At 46.9% G+C, this 14,998-nt stretch overlaps 1 protein-coding gene across 1 annotated transcript; it reads right to left on the reverse strand.

The window, feature by feature from the left end:
* Positions 1–521: 521 nt before the first annotated feature.
* Positions 522–5,447, reverse strand: GPRIN3 (GPRIN family member 3). The gene has a single exon (XM_059817732.1). It carries the CDS (start codon positions 5,437–5,439, stop codon positions 3,061–3,063), a length of 2,379 nt encoding a protein of 792 aa, XP_059673715.1. The 5' UTR covers positions 5,440–5,447; the 3' UTR covers positions 522–3,060.
* Between the last annotated feature and the right edge of the window lie 9,551 nt (positions 5,448–14,998).

A 14,998-nucleotide genomic window follows, 5' to 3' on the forward strand; every position in this document is an offset into this window, starting at 1 on the left:
GATGCGCTGGTGATTATTGACTCGTTTTTGTGTGTTGGTTTTTGGCACGTTATTGCTTGGCTTCAAACGCACGCCTGCAGGACTTCTGGGCCCACCAGGCAGCATCACTGACATTTTGCAGTTTGTCTTTACACTCGTATTTTCCCATAATACAAAAGCGCAGAGCTGTGCTGACCACTATGGTTTTTCCAGTTATGCCCATGCCGTTGTTCAGATGCATCCACTTAGTAACCTGCCCGTTGGCATTTTGTGGTAGGTATGTATTGGTGCAATTTTCCTGGACGAAGGGTTGGTCGGGGTGGGAGGTGTGGGTGGACTGGCTGGTGAAGACTCACAGCTGGAAGCAGCTGCAGGGAACCAGGAGAGATCTCCCATTCGTCACGAAGAAGAGTTAATTCCATTGCTGGCCCAGCACCCTCCTCATTGATTGCCAAGCCCAGTTTGGTCTCAATAAAGCAACTCATACCCATATGCTAGAAATATTTTGGAGCGCTTAAGCTAAAGGATAAAGTTCATGGAAATCGGTGAATGCGTGATAGCCATTTATTCTCCTCCGGAAAAAAATACGACAATCCATTTATATATTCAGACTGAGCATATTTGTAAAGGGACAGTTCAGAGTAAGCTGGCTCACAATGCTACAGCGAGGAGGACAGTGGAGAGAGGGACGCGAGCTGAGCCAAGGGACACGGTTTCGCAGGAAGACAGGCTGGGCAGCAGCTAGCGAGGGAGGGGGTCAGAAGGGAGGTGAAAGGAGCAGCACAAAGCCTTGGACCTGGACAGGACACAGCAAACATCGCAGACAACTCGGGGAACCTCTTCAGGGCTGGCATGGACACAACGTGGGAAGAGACACTGAACTTGTCAACTAACCTGACCTAATGAGACTGCCAATATTAATCCCACACAAAATTTCACATGAAACTCACATCTCGGACACTGCTAGGAAGGGTATGGAAACAGTAGTACTGACAGAAAGAAGGTAAGAGACTTTCTTCCTGCTAGGCAGAGGTGGGAAGACACGCTAATGTGATATTTCAGAATCAGCAATTCAGCATCAAGTGGGAGAGGACTTGAAATAATGTACATAAATGGAACAAGGACATGCCATAAAGCCCCCAAATATATACCAGAGGAAAACTAGGAGTCAATTCGGTACTATGCTTAGGGGCAACACCTTTCATTGAACTGGGTTAAAATATTGTATCGTACAGTATTTTACCTCTCTGCTGGGGAAAAATAGCCCCAAAACAGCTGCTTTGAAGGCTTGGCAGTTGATATACTCAAAAAGCCTGGCCTCCTAAATAAAGGGGGACCACCTCAGGTCTGCTTCACAGAAAAAAAAAAAAAAATAAAGAAAAAGGATATTAGTTTTCATTTACACTGTGTAAACCTGTAAGATTTACGGAGTAAGTTGTAAGACTAAGATCTACAGAGTAAGTCCGGTGTGTGGTACAGAAATAAATGATCATGATTCATGAAAAATCTTTAATGGAATAAAAATAACCCCTATTTAACTCTAGTACTATGCAGGATTACAATATCCAAATCCTCAGTGCTTTGCAGGATGAAAAACTAAATTTTCTACAAACTGCAGGCATTCCCCAGCTTCCCATCATGAACTCTAGTGGACAGAATAAAAAGCTAGTGGGAAACACATTTCCCAGGTTGAAAAATATTATTAAGGTGAGAAATGTGACCAACATACAGTTGAGACATTATTGTTTATCACACTTCTGGAGGAACAGTCACTAAGCTACCTTTTATTAGCAGTTTCTACAACTTTTCTAACATTAGAAATACAGCAAAGATTGTCTCAAGATTTCAGTAATTCTGTAAAGTAAATGTTTCAAGTTAACAATATAATGGTTTGTAATATAGAGAGCATTAGGTAAAACAAAATACGCACAGGCTAAATAAACGGTATCCAGTTTATGAAAAGCAGCAAGAAAAGCACCAAAACACTGCAAAAAAGTAGGTTTGGCTAAGGACTTAAAAGGAAAAAAAAAATCAGTGTAACACACTAGACATGTAGGCTCATGGACCCAGATGCACAGGATAGCCTGCTCCTATGGGAAAACGTTACTGTGCATCCCTGGAGAGAGGAAAAAGATTCACAACACTTTAAGGAGTGATTTAGAGGAGAGGTGCTCAGCGCTGTGGGAGCAGGCGCTGCCCACACCGGCTGAGGAGCCAGAACAGCTTGCTGCTTTTGAAAGACTTGGCTGGATCGCCACAGCACGAGCGAGGGCACCGTCTTGTCAGATGCGGGTACATCTACTGATGTGCTCTCTCGTGCCTCGCCTGCTCTGTGTGCATCGCCTGCTTATACCTAAAGCATGGCTGATGCAGGGGAGAAAAAGCCCGCAGAATATATCCCTCTCTCACCTCCCCTTTTAGCCATCAAAATCCCATTCACTTAACTTCTCCCAAAGAGATAATCCTTCAGCCTTCATCCTCACTGTGCCTGGTTTCATTTCCATGGGAGGGGAAGACCTGGCTCGCTGGGGCTCACACGAGAACGGTGTCCCACAGTATCAACAGAAGTGAGACTGCTCAGTGATCAATGTCCATAGCCTTTTCACGGACTTGCCTCAGCGTGGGTAACTTACACACCAGGAAAGTTGTTTTGCATTAGGTCTTTACAGCTGTTGGACCTTACTTTCACCTCACCCAGCTTCCCCCCCCATCCCTTTGTATAAGACCTCGTGATGCACACAAAAAACTTCCCATAATAACTCTGACAATCTCTCCGCTTCTTGCTTTATCAGAAGGTGCTGCTCTCCCTGCAGCAAGGTGGCAATTTGAATTTGTGCTTTTGCGAAGTGCCTAGCTTTTCATCTGACAGTGGTCAGCATGGGGGCATAATGTGGAAACGCACCAGCTGTGGCAATAATAAGGGCGTGATGGAGCGCGTGGCTACTCAGAAAACAAAGGGGAATAATTTTCCACTGTTGCTGCATCACAACCCCAATAACACAACTGAACAGCAGGACTCGAGACTTGAGGGGAGGGATTCTCTCTACCACCGCAGACATCTACGCACCCCTGCAAACCACTTCAGTCTAACACAGAGGAGGGAGCAGGTCGGACGCAGCAATTAGGACGCCTAAAATTCTGCAGCATGGACTGGAACACATTGTGCTGCCTCCCTTTCAGTTTCTTATTTGAGGATGTATCCGAGGAAATGGATTTCCGGGTTTGACTGTTCTGGGCCCGGATCAGTTTCTCGTGTTCCCGTATTTGTCTCTGTAAGTGGTTCTGGATGGCAATTCCCAGGGATTCTGGATCGAGTGAAGCACCGTAAACCTCCCATGTCATGCCTTGCTCGTCCCAAACAACATCCCTGATGTGCTTGGACTGCTTCACCTGCACTTTCGCCTCCATGGCCGGGGTGGGCTGCTTTTTGTTTTCCCCCAGGTTTGGCAAGGCCTGAGCTGAAGCAGGAAAAGCTGCTGTGTGAAGCTCACGTCTGGACTCCTTGGCCTGGAGGCCTTGCTGCTGGGGAGCTGCCGATGCCTCCACGGGAGGGGTGAGACGTGCAGAGCTCGCACTCAACTCGGGCATCGGTCCTGCCTGCAGGCTCTGGCCACCGGCCGTCTGAGCCTTGGCAGCACCTCCCTGGCCTTTGCTCTCCTCCTTTTCAACTGCATCCTCCGAGCACGCCTCTATGCAGACAGCGGCAGGTTGGCTGCTGACATTCATCCCTCCTTTAGGATCATGCACCACCGAGTTTTCTTCCTCTGGTTTTACCTCGGGTTGATTAGGAATGGCCTCCCCTTGACTCGCACCCTTACTTTGCACAGGCTTTTGCTCAGAGCTGCCCAGGACCTCCTTCTCCTTGACTTCACTGTCTGTGCTACAGAGTAAAGGTAACCGGCTGCTTCCTGCATCATGGACAAGATCTCGCCCGTTGTTCTCGGTTCCTGGGACAGCGGCAGCAGAAGTGGTGCTGGGTTCACCAACGCCAGACCCAGACTGTGCTGGAGTTTGATTACTGGAGTTAATTGCAAGCTGCTCAGCAGGGATGGGCTTTGGTGGGACTGGAGCATCCATCGGCAGGCGAGCAGCATCCTTGCTGTCATGGGCTGCACCGATCAATTCAGCGTTACCCATAGAAGTCTCTCGGGAGGTAACGGCTGCAGGGGAGAAGGGCAGAAGAGGTTTTGCGTTATCTGCTGATGCTGGAGACACCATGTCAGATGGGACCCCCGGCAGCTCCACAGGCTGGGTTTGGGCTGAAGCAGTCACAGCCGTAACAACAGTCGGTTTTGACACGGTACCAGGAGAACACGGGGACTTTTTTTGCAAGGATAAACTGTCAGTGAGTGCAGACTGGCTCAGCCCCATACCTCCTTGGTAAATTATGTGCAGTTCTTCCTTCTCCTCTGGAGGAAGATTCCCTTTTAAGAAGGCAGCAAGGATGCTGGGACTGGTGGAGGCCGATTTGCTCTCCACGGTAGCCACAGCCTGAACCTCAGCATCTCGCCATGTCCTGCTTACTGCTTCCTGAGTTAAAGAGCTGCTCTCTGGCTGAACCGTCATGGTACCCGTTTCTCTGAATTTAGAGAGCTGGGTGGGGTCTGGACTCCCCGGCTCAGCGTCCGTGTTGTGTACGGGGTGCGGACTCTCGTGACTGGACTGGGCTGGCGCCTTGCTGCTCTGCACTGCTTCAGTTTTATCTGGGGGGTGCAACTGCGCGGTGTCTGCGGCCCCGCTTTTTACCTCCAAACCAGTCTGTGGGCCTCTCCCCAGGTCAGCTTCGGTGTGCCTCGCTGGCGAGGCTGACTGACTCGCCGCAGAGCCAGATGTTTCTGCTCCCTTGTCTTTTTCCCCTCTTTGCAGAAGGTTTGCCTGAGAAGTACAACAGGACTCATTACCCCTAATAGGGTCGCCCGGGGAAGAATAATTTAACACCTCAAGTGCTGGCTGATCATCAGTCCCCTGAGGTTTCAAGTCGGAGTCATCCATTTGCGTCAGGGAGCTAGTTTTCGCCTGGCTGCCTTGCACAAACTGCCGGGAGCTCTGGGGGGCTGGCATCATCTCTGGCCCCTGCCCTGCCAAGGGGGCTGCTGCTGCAGTGGGGGCTGCTGCTGCCGGTCCCTGGCTGCCCGCTGCCCGGGAGCAACCCGCAGGCTCTACGGCTGCAGGACGCCCCTCTGCAGCTTTGCTGGTGAGCCCGGGAGGGAAGGCTTCCTTCTGGCTAGCATCGTCCTCGCGGCATCGCTCGCACCTCTGCGCACTGGTAGCCGCTGCGCACTTCAGGTCGAACAAGCAGATTCCAGCAGAGCCGGACGGCACGCACGGGAAGCCATTGCTGGCCCTCTCTCCGCTGGGAAGTTGGTGCTGGTGCTTAGCAGACTGCAGGCGGGCCTCCTCCGCAGAAGCTGTGACCAGGGAAAGCTTGGCAGATCTCAGAGGATCTGGTACAGTCCCCATGGACTGTCTCCGAGACGTGGTTTGCTTTCAGCTTCTCCTCAGAGTTTTCTCGCCTGGCGGTGGGTACAGCAGGGCAGGCTGTCGGCGACAGGTTTCCTGTAAAGCTAATCTGTTAATGAAAGAAACATAGTGTTAGCAGCAGTCAGATTTGAAAAAAAGTACCCAGAACAGACTGATTTTACAGCTTGGAGAGAAATACTTGCAGGCAAGGGGGAAAGTGAAGCACCTGGTTCTGCCTAGAAGTCACATAAAAGACACGGATTTCTAGGATCTCCCAATTCCAAGGTCTGGACAGAGCAGGCAATACTAGGGGCAAAGCAAGAACAGCTGCCCTATTGTTGATACATTAATAAAAACATAATGACATGGCAAGTGGGAGCTAAAAAAAAGGAATATGAAGTCAAAGCTGGGGTGAATGGGAAGGGGAGCAGACTTTGTGTGGATGTTTGAGGTCACAAAATAAACTCACTGTGATAAAATCCTCTAGCAAGTCACCTGTGGAAGGAAAGGTGCTACCTTGCCTGCAGTGCCTATGTGAAGAACAGATCTGATTCCCCCAGCATCCACCCTGTGACCTGCCTGGATCCCACACCTTCGCTGAGCACCAGTTCCCCCTTCTTCTCATGGACAGCCTTTCTCTAACTCCACTACCAACAAGGACATGCTCACAGTGGGCAACAGGTCAATTCAGACTAACATGGATGAACCCAAACCTCACTGGTAAAAGGGATATGGTGGGACAACAACCTGCTGGGTGGTGCAGATAAACACCAAGAGAAGCTACTCCACCAATACAGCACCAGGGCTGTGTACATACTTACTGTTTTCACATTTATATCCTCTGAAATCATTACAAGGAAGCCAGCTGGATTAATAACCGGAGGCACAGATGATCTAGAAATCAATTTACGAGCAGGTGGTATGAAACTGGAAGGGGGACATTGCAGCACTGCAGAAGAGGAGGGGGCCATGCTATACCCAGTGAAACGCTGGGGAGGAATTTTAAGCAGGTGGAGCGGTTATCTAGGTTGAAATCCATCCAGGACTGCAGAGAAACCGTTGCTTCGAGTAGGAGGTGATCTCCAAATGTGCTTGTTGGCTGGGCTTTTGAAAGGGCTTAGCACTGCCCAACCTGGATCCTGCTGGAGGTCAAGGGCTGGATCCCTGTCAGTGTCAGCAGGGCAGTGGTGGCCAGTGATGAAATCCCACCCCAGGCTTCTTTTAAATTGCAGGCTACCTATGCTTGTTTAAAAGGCTTTCCCCAGCTTATGCTGCCAGCAAAGCATGGGTATGAGACTGGGGAGACACCCTGACCATTCAGTTTTTTGTTAACCAGAGGGATGACGGTGGGGAAATTACTGTACCTCTGTGTGCCCATGTCTCTGCAGGCACACAGTGGGGTCTCCTTCACTACATTACTTGGGAGATGCTGCTGGAAGGAGCTGCGCAATCGCTCAGCTGTTCCAGACCCTCCCTACTCGCTAGCAAAATCAGCAAAAGCCCTCTCCAGAAAACATCCCTAACGCTCCTTCCCTCTCTCAGCCTGAATGGCAGTGGTATAACTTCCTCAGTCTCTGTAAAATTTCTCATAAATTTCAGCACCTTAAGGTACTTAGAAAGAGCAACAGGAGAAAAATGCTCAGTGAAAGGAAAATGAAAACAAATACAGCCAGCCTATTTTTCTAAGAAAAGGAAAGTGCTGAGACTTATTACTTATTCATTAAGCTTTATGTCTTCCAGATATTAATAATTTATTATTTTTATACTGACTCTTTGGGCTCTGTCCAACCACAGACATACACAGTCTGCTGGGTTAAGCCAGCCCTGGGAGACTGCGATCCTGCCCCTGAAGGATCCCGAGTTTCTTAGCTGCAATCGCAGCCCTGCATCACTCCAAAACGGCTTTCCAGCAAGGCTAACGATTGCGATGCTTTTTGAGAAGTACTGAGTTTACGTAACCAGACTGCAAATCTGTGGAAGTTTGTGACCACCTTCAAGATGTCTCCACTTCATTTTGCACTCACTGCGCCAGCCAACATAGTCATGAAGGAAAGGAGAGCTATTCCAAGCTGAACGTCTAATGACCGTGAGGAGAGGAGCAGATGGCTTTGGGCATCTGTTTGTCTAACTTCTGTTACTCTCTTCTTTCCTTCTCCAAATATCGATGCAAACCAAACCAGTATATACAATTGGGCAGGTCACATTTCTTTTTTTTTTAGATCCAGAGTTTATTTAAGAACAACTAACCAAATAATGGAACAAAACCAACTCCTGTTTTTAGGATGAAACGTACTACTTGGCGAATACTTTCAGAAGAAATAAAGACAGCAGAGCAAATCTATTTGGCTCTTTACTATACAAAACCTGGGAAAGGCAATCTGCATGCCGGAGCACCATCTTTAACTCATAGCCACTCAACAGGGAACGATTCCTAATTTTTCAATTAAGTGAGTTAGTTCTGAACCATCACATGAATCCCCCCATCTGTTCAGTGGCTCTTCACCAGCATCACTAGAAACACACATTTAAATGACTGCCACATGTGCTAATTAAAAGCGATTCTGCTACCGAGCCCTCAACATATAATGCAAACAGAGGAAATTCTGCCCCAAAAACCCCATGTAGACCTGTTCTCTGGTGTGGGACAACAGAGCATAACCCAGACATTTCGCCTGAACACGGGTTAGGGGCCTGGGTCATTCTAATGCCTGGGATGACTCTGAAAGTGAGTTAGTTGATGAGATAAGGCTTTTATAAAGACTCTGTTTTCACAGTCACGGGAGCTGTTTTCTTGTTAGACTCTTCACTAAGTCGTCCTAATGACAGGAGCCAAAGGCACTGCAGTAGTCTGAATAAATGCAGTAATTTTTGACAATGCTGTTTCTTAAGGATTAATAAAACTTAGAATGAAATATAAGTCGTAGGCAAGAGAAAAGCAAGCAAACCCAACTAATTACAAAATTGGATAGACATTTTTACTATTGGAGTCTTATTTATGATTATTGTCTCATTTTTATTATTGGAGTCCTATTATATAGGAGTGAAGAACAACGCTGGGACCTGTGGGCAACACTATTTAACTGCCAAGGCAGTGAGGATTCAAACCAACAAGCAACACTGACTGCAAGCAAATACCTCAAAGAAACAGAAATACAAAACTCAGTAGTAGGCCAAAACCCATGTCAAAACAAATCAAGATCACTGATGAATTTTTCAAGTGTTGTATGCCTGACCCGGAGCAATCATCCAAAATTTTCTTTTATCAGGAGGTGAAATTAGTGTCCCCACAAAGGTCAAAATCAATTTTTAGTAATAAGAACAGATTTTCTACACCAACACAATTCTCCTTCACCTTATTCTTTCAGACCAAATTAGTCTGCCTGACTGTGTCAATCTCATCTCAACATAGAATTTTTCTGGACCTTTTGCAACAAGAAGTTTCTAACTTTGACAATGTAAAGAAAGTCAGTAACATCCATTCCCCAATAAAAGAACACTACAAATTTCCCTTTTGCTGCTTATGAGAATGTCAATAAAACCAGAAAGTTTGCAGGTTTAATAAAACAAAACAAGAAATTTCCAGGAAATTCGAGTATAAGATTCTGCCTCCCATTCCCTCTTGAAAAATCTGAAAATCTGCAAAAGCACAAATAAGACTGCCAGCATCTCCACCTACCCTCAATTTTAAAAAGAATTTGAAGACAAATAATGAAAAACAATTAAAAAGCAGCTCCCAGACTAATCAAGCTCCCCCTTCCCTCTGGATTCTCATCGGCTTTCCATTCCTTGAGCGCTCTCTTCACCCTCGTCTCTACAAATGGAAGAACTGAGTATTTGTTCTTAACAGTTCTAATCCCATCACATGATCTCTCAGATCATCATGAAAATCATCATACAACCGCGTGGGTTAAGGACACAGATAAACATCTGCTGAAGCAGGAATTCAGCCTGTTTCTTTATCTGAGGAAAAGACAATGGAATGCTTTAACTCATATTAGACCACTGAATATATATACAACACAGAGCACGTTTCTTTAAATTTTAAACATACACATGCACTTGCATCCTTCTAATTCTGCACCCAGTGTTTTTTTTTTCCAGCTCATTAAGTTGTTGTTCTCTGTAAATGCTGTGTCTTCCTCTTTTTAGTGTCAAAGGGTGTTTGTTATTCTGTTTGTGAAAAATTTGCTTCATGGCTTATTTTCTCCTAATTATCTGTGGAACCGAAGACTGGCACTACAAATGAAGGACAGCACAAACCAAGGACATATTCATTAAAATACCAAAGAGGTAGCCCAAAGAGGTAAGATACAACATACGCACAGCTTCCATCTTTCAACATGCTTTGGGATGCTGATAGGAGACGGACTCTTACGCTACAATCACGGGGAAGCAAGAGGCGACAGGGGATGCCCACAGATACCTTGCATACATGCAGTTCCCACAAGAGATGGGGTTGGCATTTCAAGGAGAATGTGCCCAAAGTCCCACTTCACGTTATTGCAGGCCACACCTGCGAACACTGCAGGAACCCATGCCAGAGACAGACAGGGAAGCGGATGGCAGAAGCAATGAGTTCAACACCATGGGGCTGCAGCACCCTCTGTGCAGACGTTACGCAAAGCCGGTGACTGTATGTGGTGATTTACTTTTGCCTGGCCTCTGCTGATTCAGTTAGCAGAACTGCTGTAACACTTTAGCAAATGCTGCAAAATACCTATTTACTCCCTTGCCATCCAGTGAACTGATATGACTTTATTCAGCCCAGATGGACAACAGTCTATTGCCACACTGCTTTCAGTGCAATAAGATGTTTTCTTCCCTTTTTCACTATTCACCTTTTCCTATTGCTTCTTGGTGCTTTTCTGCTGCCTTAAACTACAAGTTGACTTTGCTCCTCAGCTGAGCTCATCATCATGGTATCTGAGCACTTTTATTGCAGCATCTGGGCTCAGGGCTAGTTGTTATGGTTCATATGGTCATACTCGTTCACACCCAAAGCCTTGTTTGGCTCTATCACATCTGCCCTGAGAACAGAAACAGGGCAAGATGTGATAGATGGTATGTGTCTCATTTGTGCATTCACTATTACATTCCCTTAAATGGCTGGTTGGTCATACCACTCTAGAAGGAGAAGGGAAGACAGCTCAGCTTGATGGGCCATGGAGCAAATGCTGGAGAGGAAGCTGAGAAGGAGCTGGGATGTGACAGGAGGAATTTCCAGAGGACCAGGCAGTCTCATGCAGCTCAGGAGCCCCTGTGCTGGCTGCAACCCTCCTAGGAGCAAGGGCCTGCCTACAAGGACTTGTTATCTAACCTATTTATTTTTATTTTTCTCTATATTAAAAATTACATTTCTCATTTGTGACTTTTTAACTCTAGGTGTGTGGGGGTTTATTTGAAAAGCTTTTCAATTATTTTATTGTTTTTTGGGGTAGGTATGTTTGGTGTAGAAAAATGTCAGATGCACTTGAAGGCTCTGGCCAGCCCGAAGTCCTAGCACACACACAGACACGGATCCTCTGTACGCCCTTCCCGCTCCTGACCATCAGGAGTTTAAGGATTTTCTAAATTGAAGGACACACTTTAATCACCTTTGGAAATGAATGCACATCTATTTATGAAACCCCTTTGCATATTTGGCCTGTATGAAATGCTGTGGCAATGCGCATGTGCATGCCCCGTGAGAAAAGGACCTTTATTTGTACAAGCCTGCTCACTGGAAGTCTAGGTCACTCATGTTAGTATTAAAGCAAACCCCAAAGCACCCCTCTGCACACACCACCAAACAAAACCCCCCAGCCCCTCCTAAAACCCTTCCCAGCACCGGTGCTAGAAGCGCTCTTTAACCACCCGTGACACACGCTGCAATACTAAGTCAGCTGAAACTACCAAGTGAAGTGCCCCCAGGAAAACCCAGCTCCTGCCAGGGCTCTCGGGGCGCAACCCGGCTCCTCACCGGACCTCGCAGCAATTCCTCCTGGATGCCGAGACACAGCCCGCAGTGCCTAGCAGCTCTGCTCCCACAGATCTCAAGACACGATGCTGAAAAACGGAAAAGGCGGAGGGAAAAATGGGATATGAGCCCAAATGGAAAAAAAAAGAGGGTAAGTACTTTAAAAAGTGTCAGGCTCTGCTTGCGCTTGCTTTGTAATGGTAATAAACCAAGGCAAATCAGGTGAAAAAAATCAAGGGCAAGATGCACTGCCATTTTTTGCTGAAAAGAGACAGCTGCCAATCAACCTGACAGCTACTGAAGATTTATCTAGCAGTATTTTGGACAAGCTGAAGAAATATATTTTTCTGGTTGCTGACTCCTCTCATCTTGCATCTCTCTGCCAAGTACAGGCTTACACTCTGCAAAGTGCAGAGCATGAGAGCTCCACTTTAGAAGGACAAAGCTCAGCTTAACCCGCTGCCCACAACCTGCAGATGAGAAAAAGGGTTAAGCCAGTCCTACCAAATGGCACAGTGGCCGCTGGGCCTAATCCAAAGCAAAGTGAACTGCTTTGCATCTTCTTTCATTTTGCTGAGCTTTTGACCAAAACTTAAGTACACCCTTCCAAGAGGCCACAATAACCTTACTGCGAGTGATATAGTCTACTCAACTAGATGCAAAGCAATTCTGATTAATTTTAAATACATTTTAAAATCTAATATTTACAATATTTTCTCACTGCAGCATGCAGGTAGCATTGATGAATTTTGTTTCTGCGGGTAGCTCTTGCACATTTTCTCTTTAACTCTACACTCCCTGTGCTCCCTAGGCTCTTGCTGAATTCCTGGGAGTCCAGAAAGGGCAGTGTCCAGCAGGCTGCAGAAGAGGCTCACGGAGACGGGATCTCTCAAGTACTCTCAGGTACTTGGCAGTGAGCACAAGGGATGTTTTTCTATAATTTTTGTACTACAGCGTTTATCCCAGTTTAGCAGGAAGCGTCAATCACTCCATCCCTAGCGTGACCTCAGGATTGACAGAAAAGTCAGTACTGGCGTCAGCAGCTTTAGACTCATATAAAAAGAGTGCACCCAGGAAGGGCTGAACCAGATTTGCGGTACACCTCTGCTCCAACTTCAGGCTGAAGGGTGCCAACCAGTCCAAGTCCCATGGCTGCCTGGGTGCAGGACGGTGCTGACAAGCTCATCCGAGAGTCTGGGCTTGTGAGCTTGAGCAGAACCTCGCTCCAACGTTTCCAAATGGTCCAGAGACATGCGTGCACCTCAGCAGTCGCTCAGGGACAGATGTGTGGGAACATCTGCAGCCAGCTTTAAGTAGGCAGGCCCATAACCACGGATGAATAAAAACTGTGTGGTGACCAAGCCTGATTCAACTTTACCATCATGCTGGCTGCAGAATAATTAGTTACCCTTCAATTAGAAAGTTGTCCGTCAAAAAGGAAGCACGACTGCAGCTCTGCTTTAAGATGGGATGTTCTAGCCCATGTCCCATCTGTTCCGTGGGCAGCGCCCATCTCGCCCCGGCCAGGAGACAAGCAGCAACCACCACGTCCAGCTCCGGCACCCGTTCACAGAGCCCTGATGGGAGCCTGTGCGCTGTTAGCAGCGCCATGATGTCAATCTTCCGCGTGCATGTAAACTTCACTCCTGGTTGCATTTAGCTTTTAATCTCCGTCAGCAAGTCACTGTGTCAGAAGAGATCACATTATCCTTTTCTGCACCCTGATGGGTACAGCTACTGCGGTCACGCCAGTGACTTTCACTCAGAGGTTCCCCAGCAGCAAAGCTGGGCTTGCTCTGCTGGAGAGGTCACCGTCCTCTGGCCATGGCCAGAGGCAGCAGGCTGGCACGTGGTGTGGAAGTGCTGCAAGAGGGGCTTGTTTTCGTGGGAGTAAGGACCAAGAGGTTCTTAACCGGGTGCACCCCGGTTTTGCAAAACTCTTTCAGGTTTCCAGAAGGAAAATGGGGTTACTTTGCGCTCCAACGCTTTAAAGCAGGGAAAAAGAATATTTAAAAGTGGTAGAAAATATAGTCTCGAGAAGATTGCTAGAAATCAACATTTGGAAAGGAGATTGAAAATCCTGATTTAAATTAAGAATTGTGGCATCACCTGTTGCCCTTGAAGTTTTGAGCCTTCAAAGCTCATGTCCTTCATAATCGCAGCCTCTAGAATCTCTACTTTCCCACTCAGTTCATGCTCTGCTGTGCTCCCGAGCGTCCTCCCTGCCCGCAGAGAGGGGTCTCGGGCAGCAGCACGGGGCTGCAAAGGCAGGCTCTCTCTTTGCACGCCTCCTCCCAGGGTTATAGCACCCGGTAAAAAGGCTTTCTTTGGCAAGGCGTGTCAGTATGCGAAAGCCCCTGCTGAACACTGGGCCTGCTGCAGAACACCGCCAAGAGTCCGTCAGTCTTTCTCCTCCAAGGTGAAAGGGAAGGATAAATGGCTTTATGAAAACAGCCAAATCAAACAACAACTTCACCAACCAGCAGCCAGCTGTAACAGTTGCATAAGCTACAGCAGCTCTCCTACCTCATCTCCTTGGCCACCCTAGGGGGGATGTGGCATGTGGACAAAACCCACAGGGATGTGTATTTAGCTTTTTTTTTTTTTTAATTGCATGTTATTATGGTGAGCCTCATTATTTATGAGCACTTTTTTTTTTATTTCAGTATCTGACACTGGAAGCGATTTTTAAGGAAACACAGCCTGACTTCAAGGGTAAGCCACATTTCACGAGGAATGTCTGCGCGCACGCTCCTGACGTGCACATGAGAGGAAACCAGCAATGTGCTGTCCACCTCAGGCAGGTGACTCCATTGCACATAGCTCACTGCCACATTATTTTTCCTCAGCTTATTATTGAGTAAAAACAAGAGGTGGTGTTTGAGGGATGTGAACAGGAAGGTCATATGGACCTTTCAAACACCACTTTCATGTTTGATGTTGAAAGCAACAGAATTGCCAATCAACCAAGTGGGAATTTCATTCCTTATCTATCCCGCTATCTTCTTCTGTCTGATAAAAGCACGTGAAATCTAAGCCCTCATTAATGCTTTTCATGCAACTGAATGCATTTGAACATTGACAGCTGACAAAAAAAAGCCCTGTTTTTCAAGAGAGCAGTTTAACAATAGCCAACAATAAATACCTTTTTCCTACACAGCAATGCCAACGTGACTTCATTATAAAGCAGAGTGATTGTCTTTAGGGGTGAAAGCATAACGCTGGCTTAGTGCCCGTGCAATTATTGCTTTCTCTGCTAAGACTCCCAGTCAACTAGCAGCAACCGGAATGGTGAGGTTTATGTAGACATCCATCTATTGGGAACTGGACCAAGACCAAAATCACATTTTTTGTGGTCAGGAAAACATAACTACTGCTGAGTAGGTATGTCTTGGAAAGGGTGGCTCTATGGGACAAAGGATGTTATCTACTTCTAATATGCTTTTAGATCCTCGAAAGAAAATTTCCTGAATTACATTATGACCTTCTCCTTAAGAACATTCCCCCAGTGCACTGAATGCAAACACTCATCACATGGCTGAAGCAGCCCCAATAGTGGTAGTACCACCCTAGATAATTAGGCCTGATTTGCTGCTGAGTAAC

This window comes from Gavia stellata, chromosome 5, assembly GCF_030936135.1.
Source record: "Gavia stellata isolate bGavSte3 chromosome 5, bGavSte3.hap2, whole genome shotgun sequence".
Classification (NCBI taxonomy): domain Eukaryota; kingdom Metazoa; phylum Chordata; class Aves; order Gaviiformes; family Gaviidae; genus Gavia; species Gavia stellata.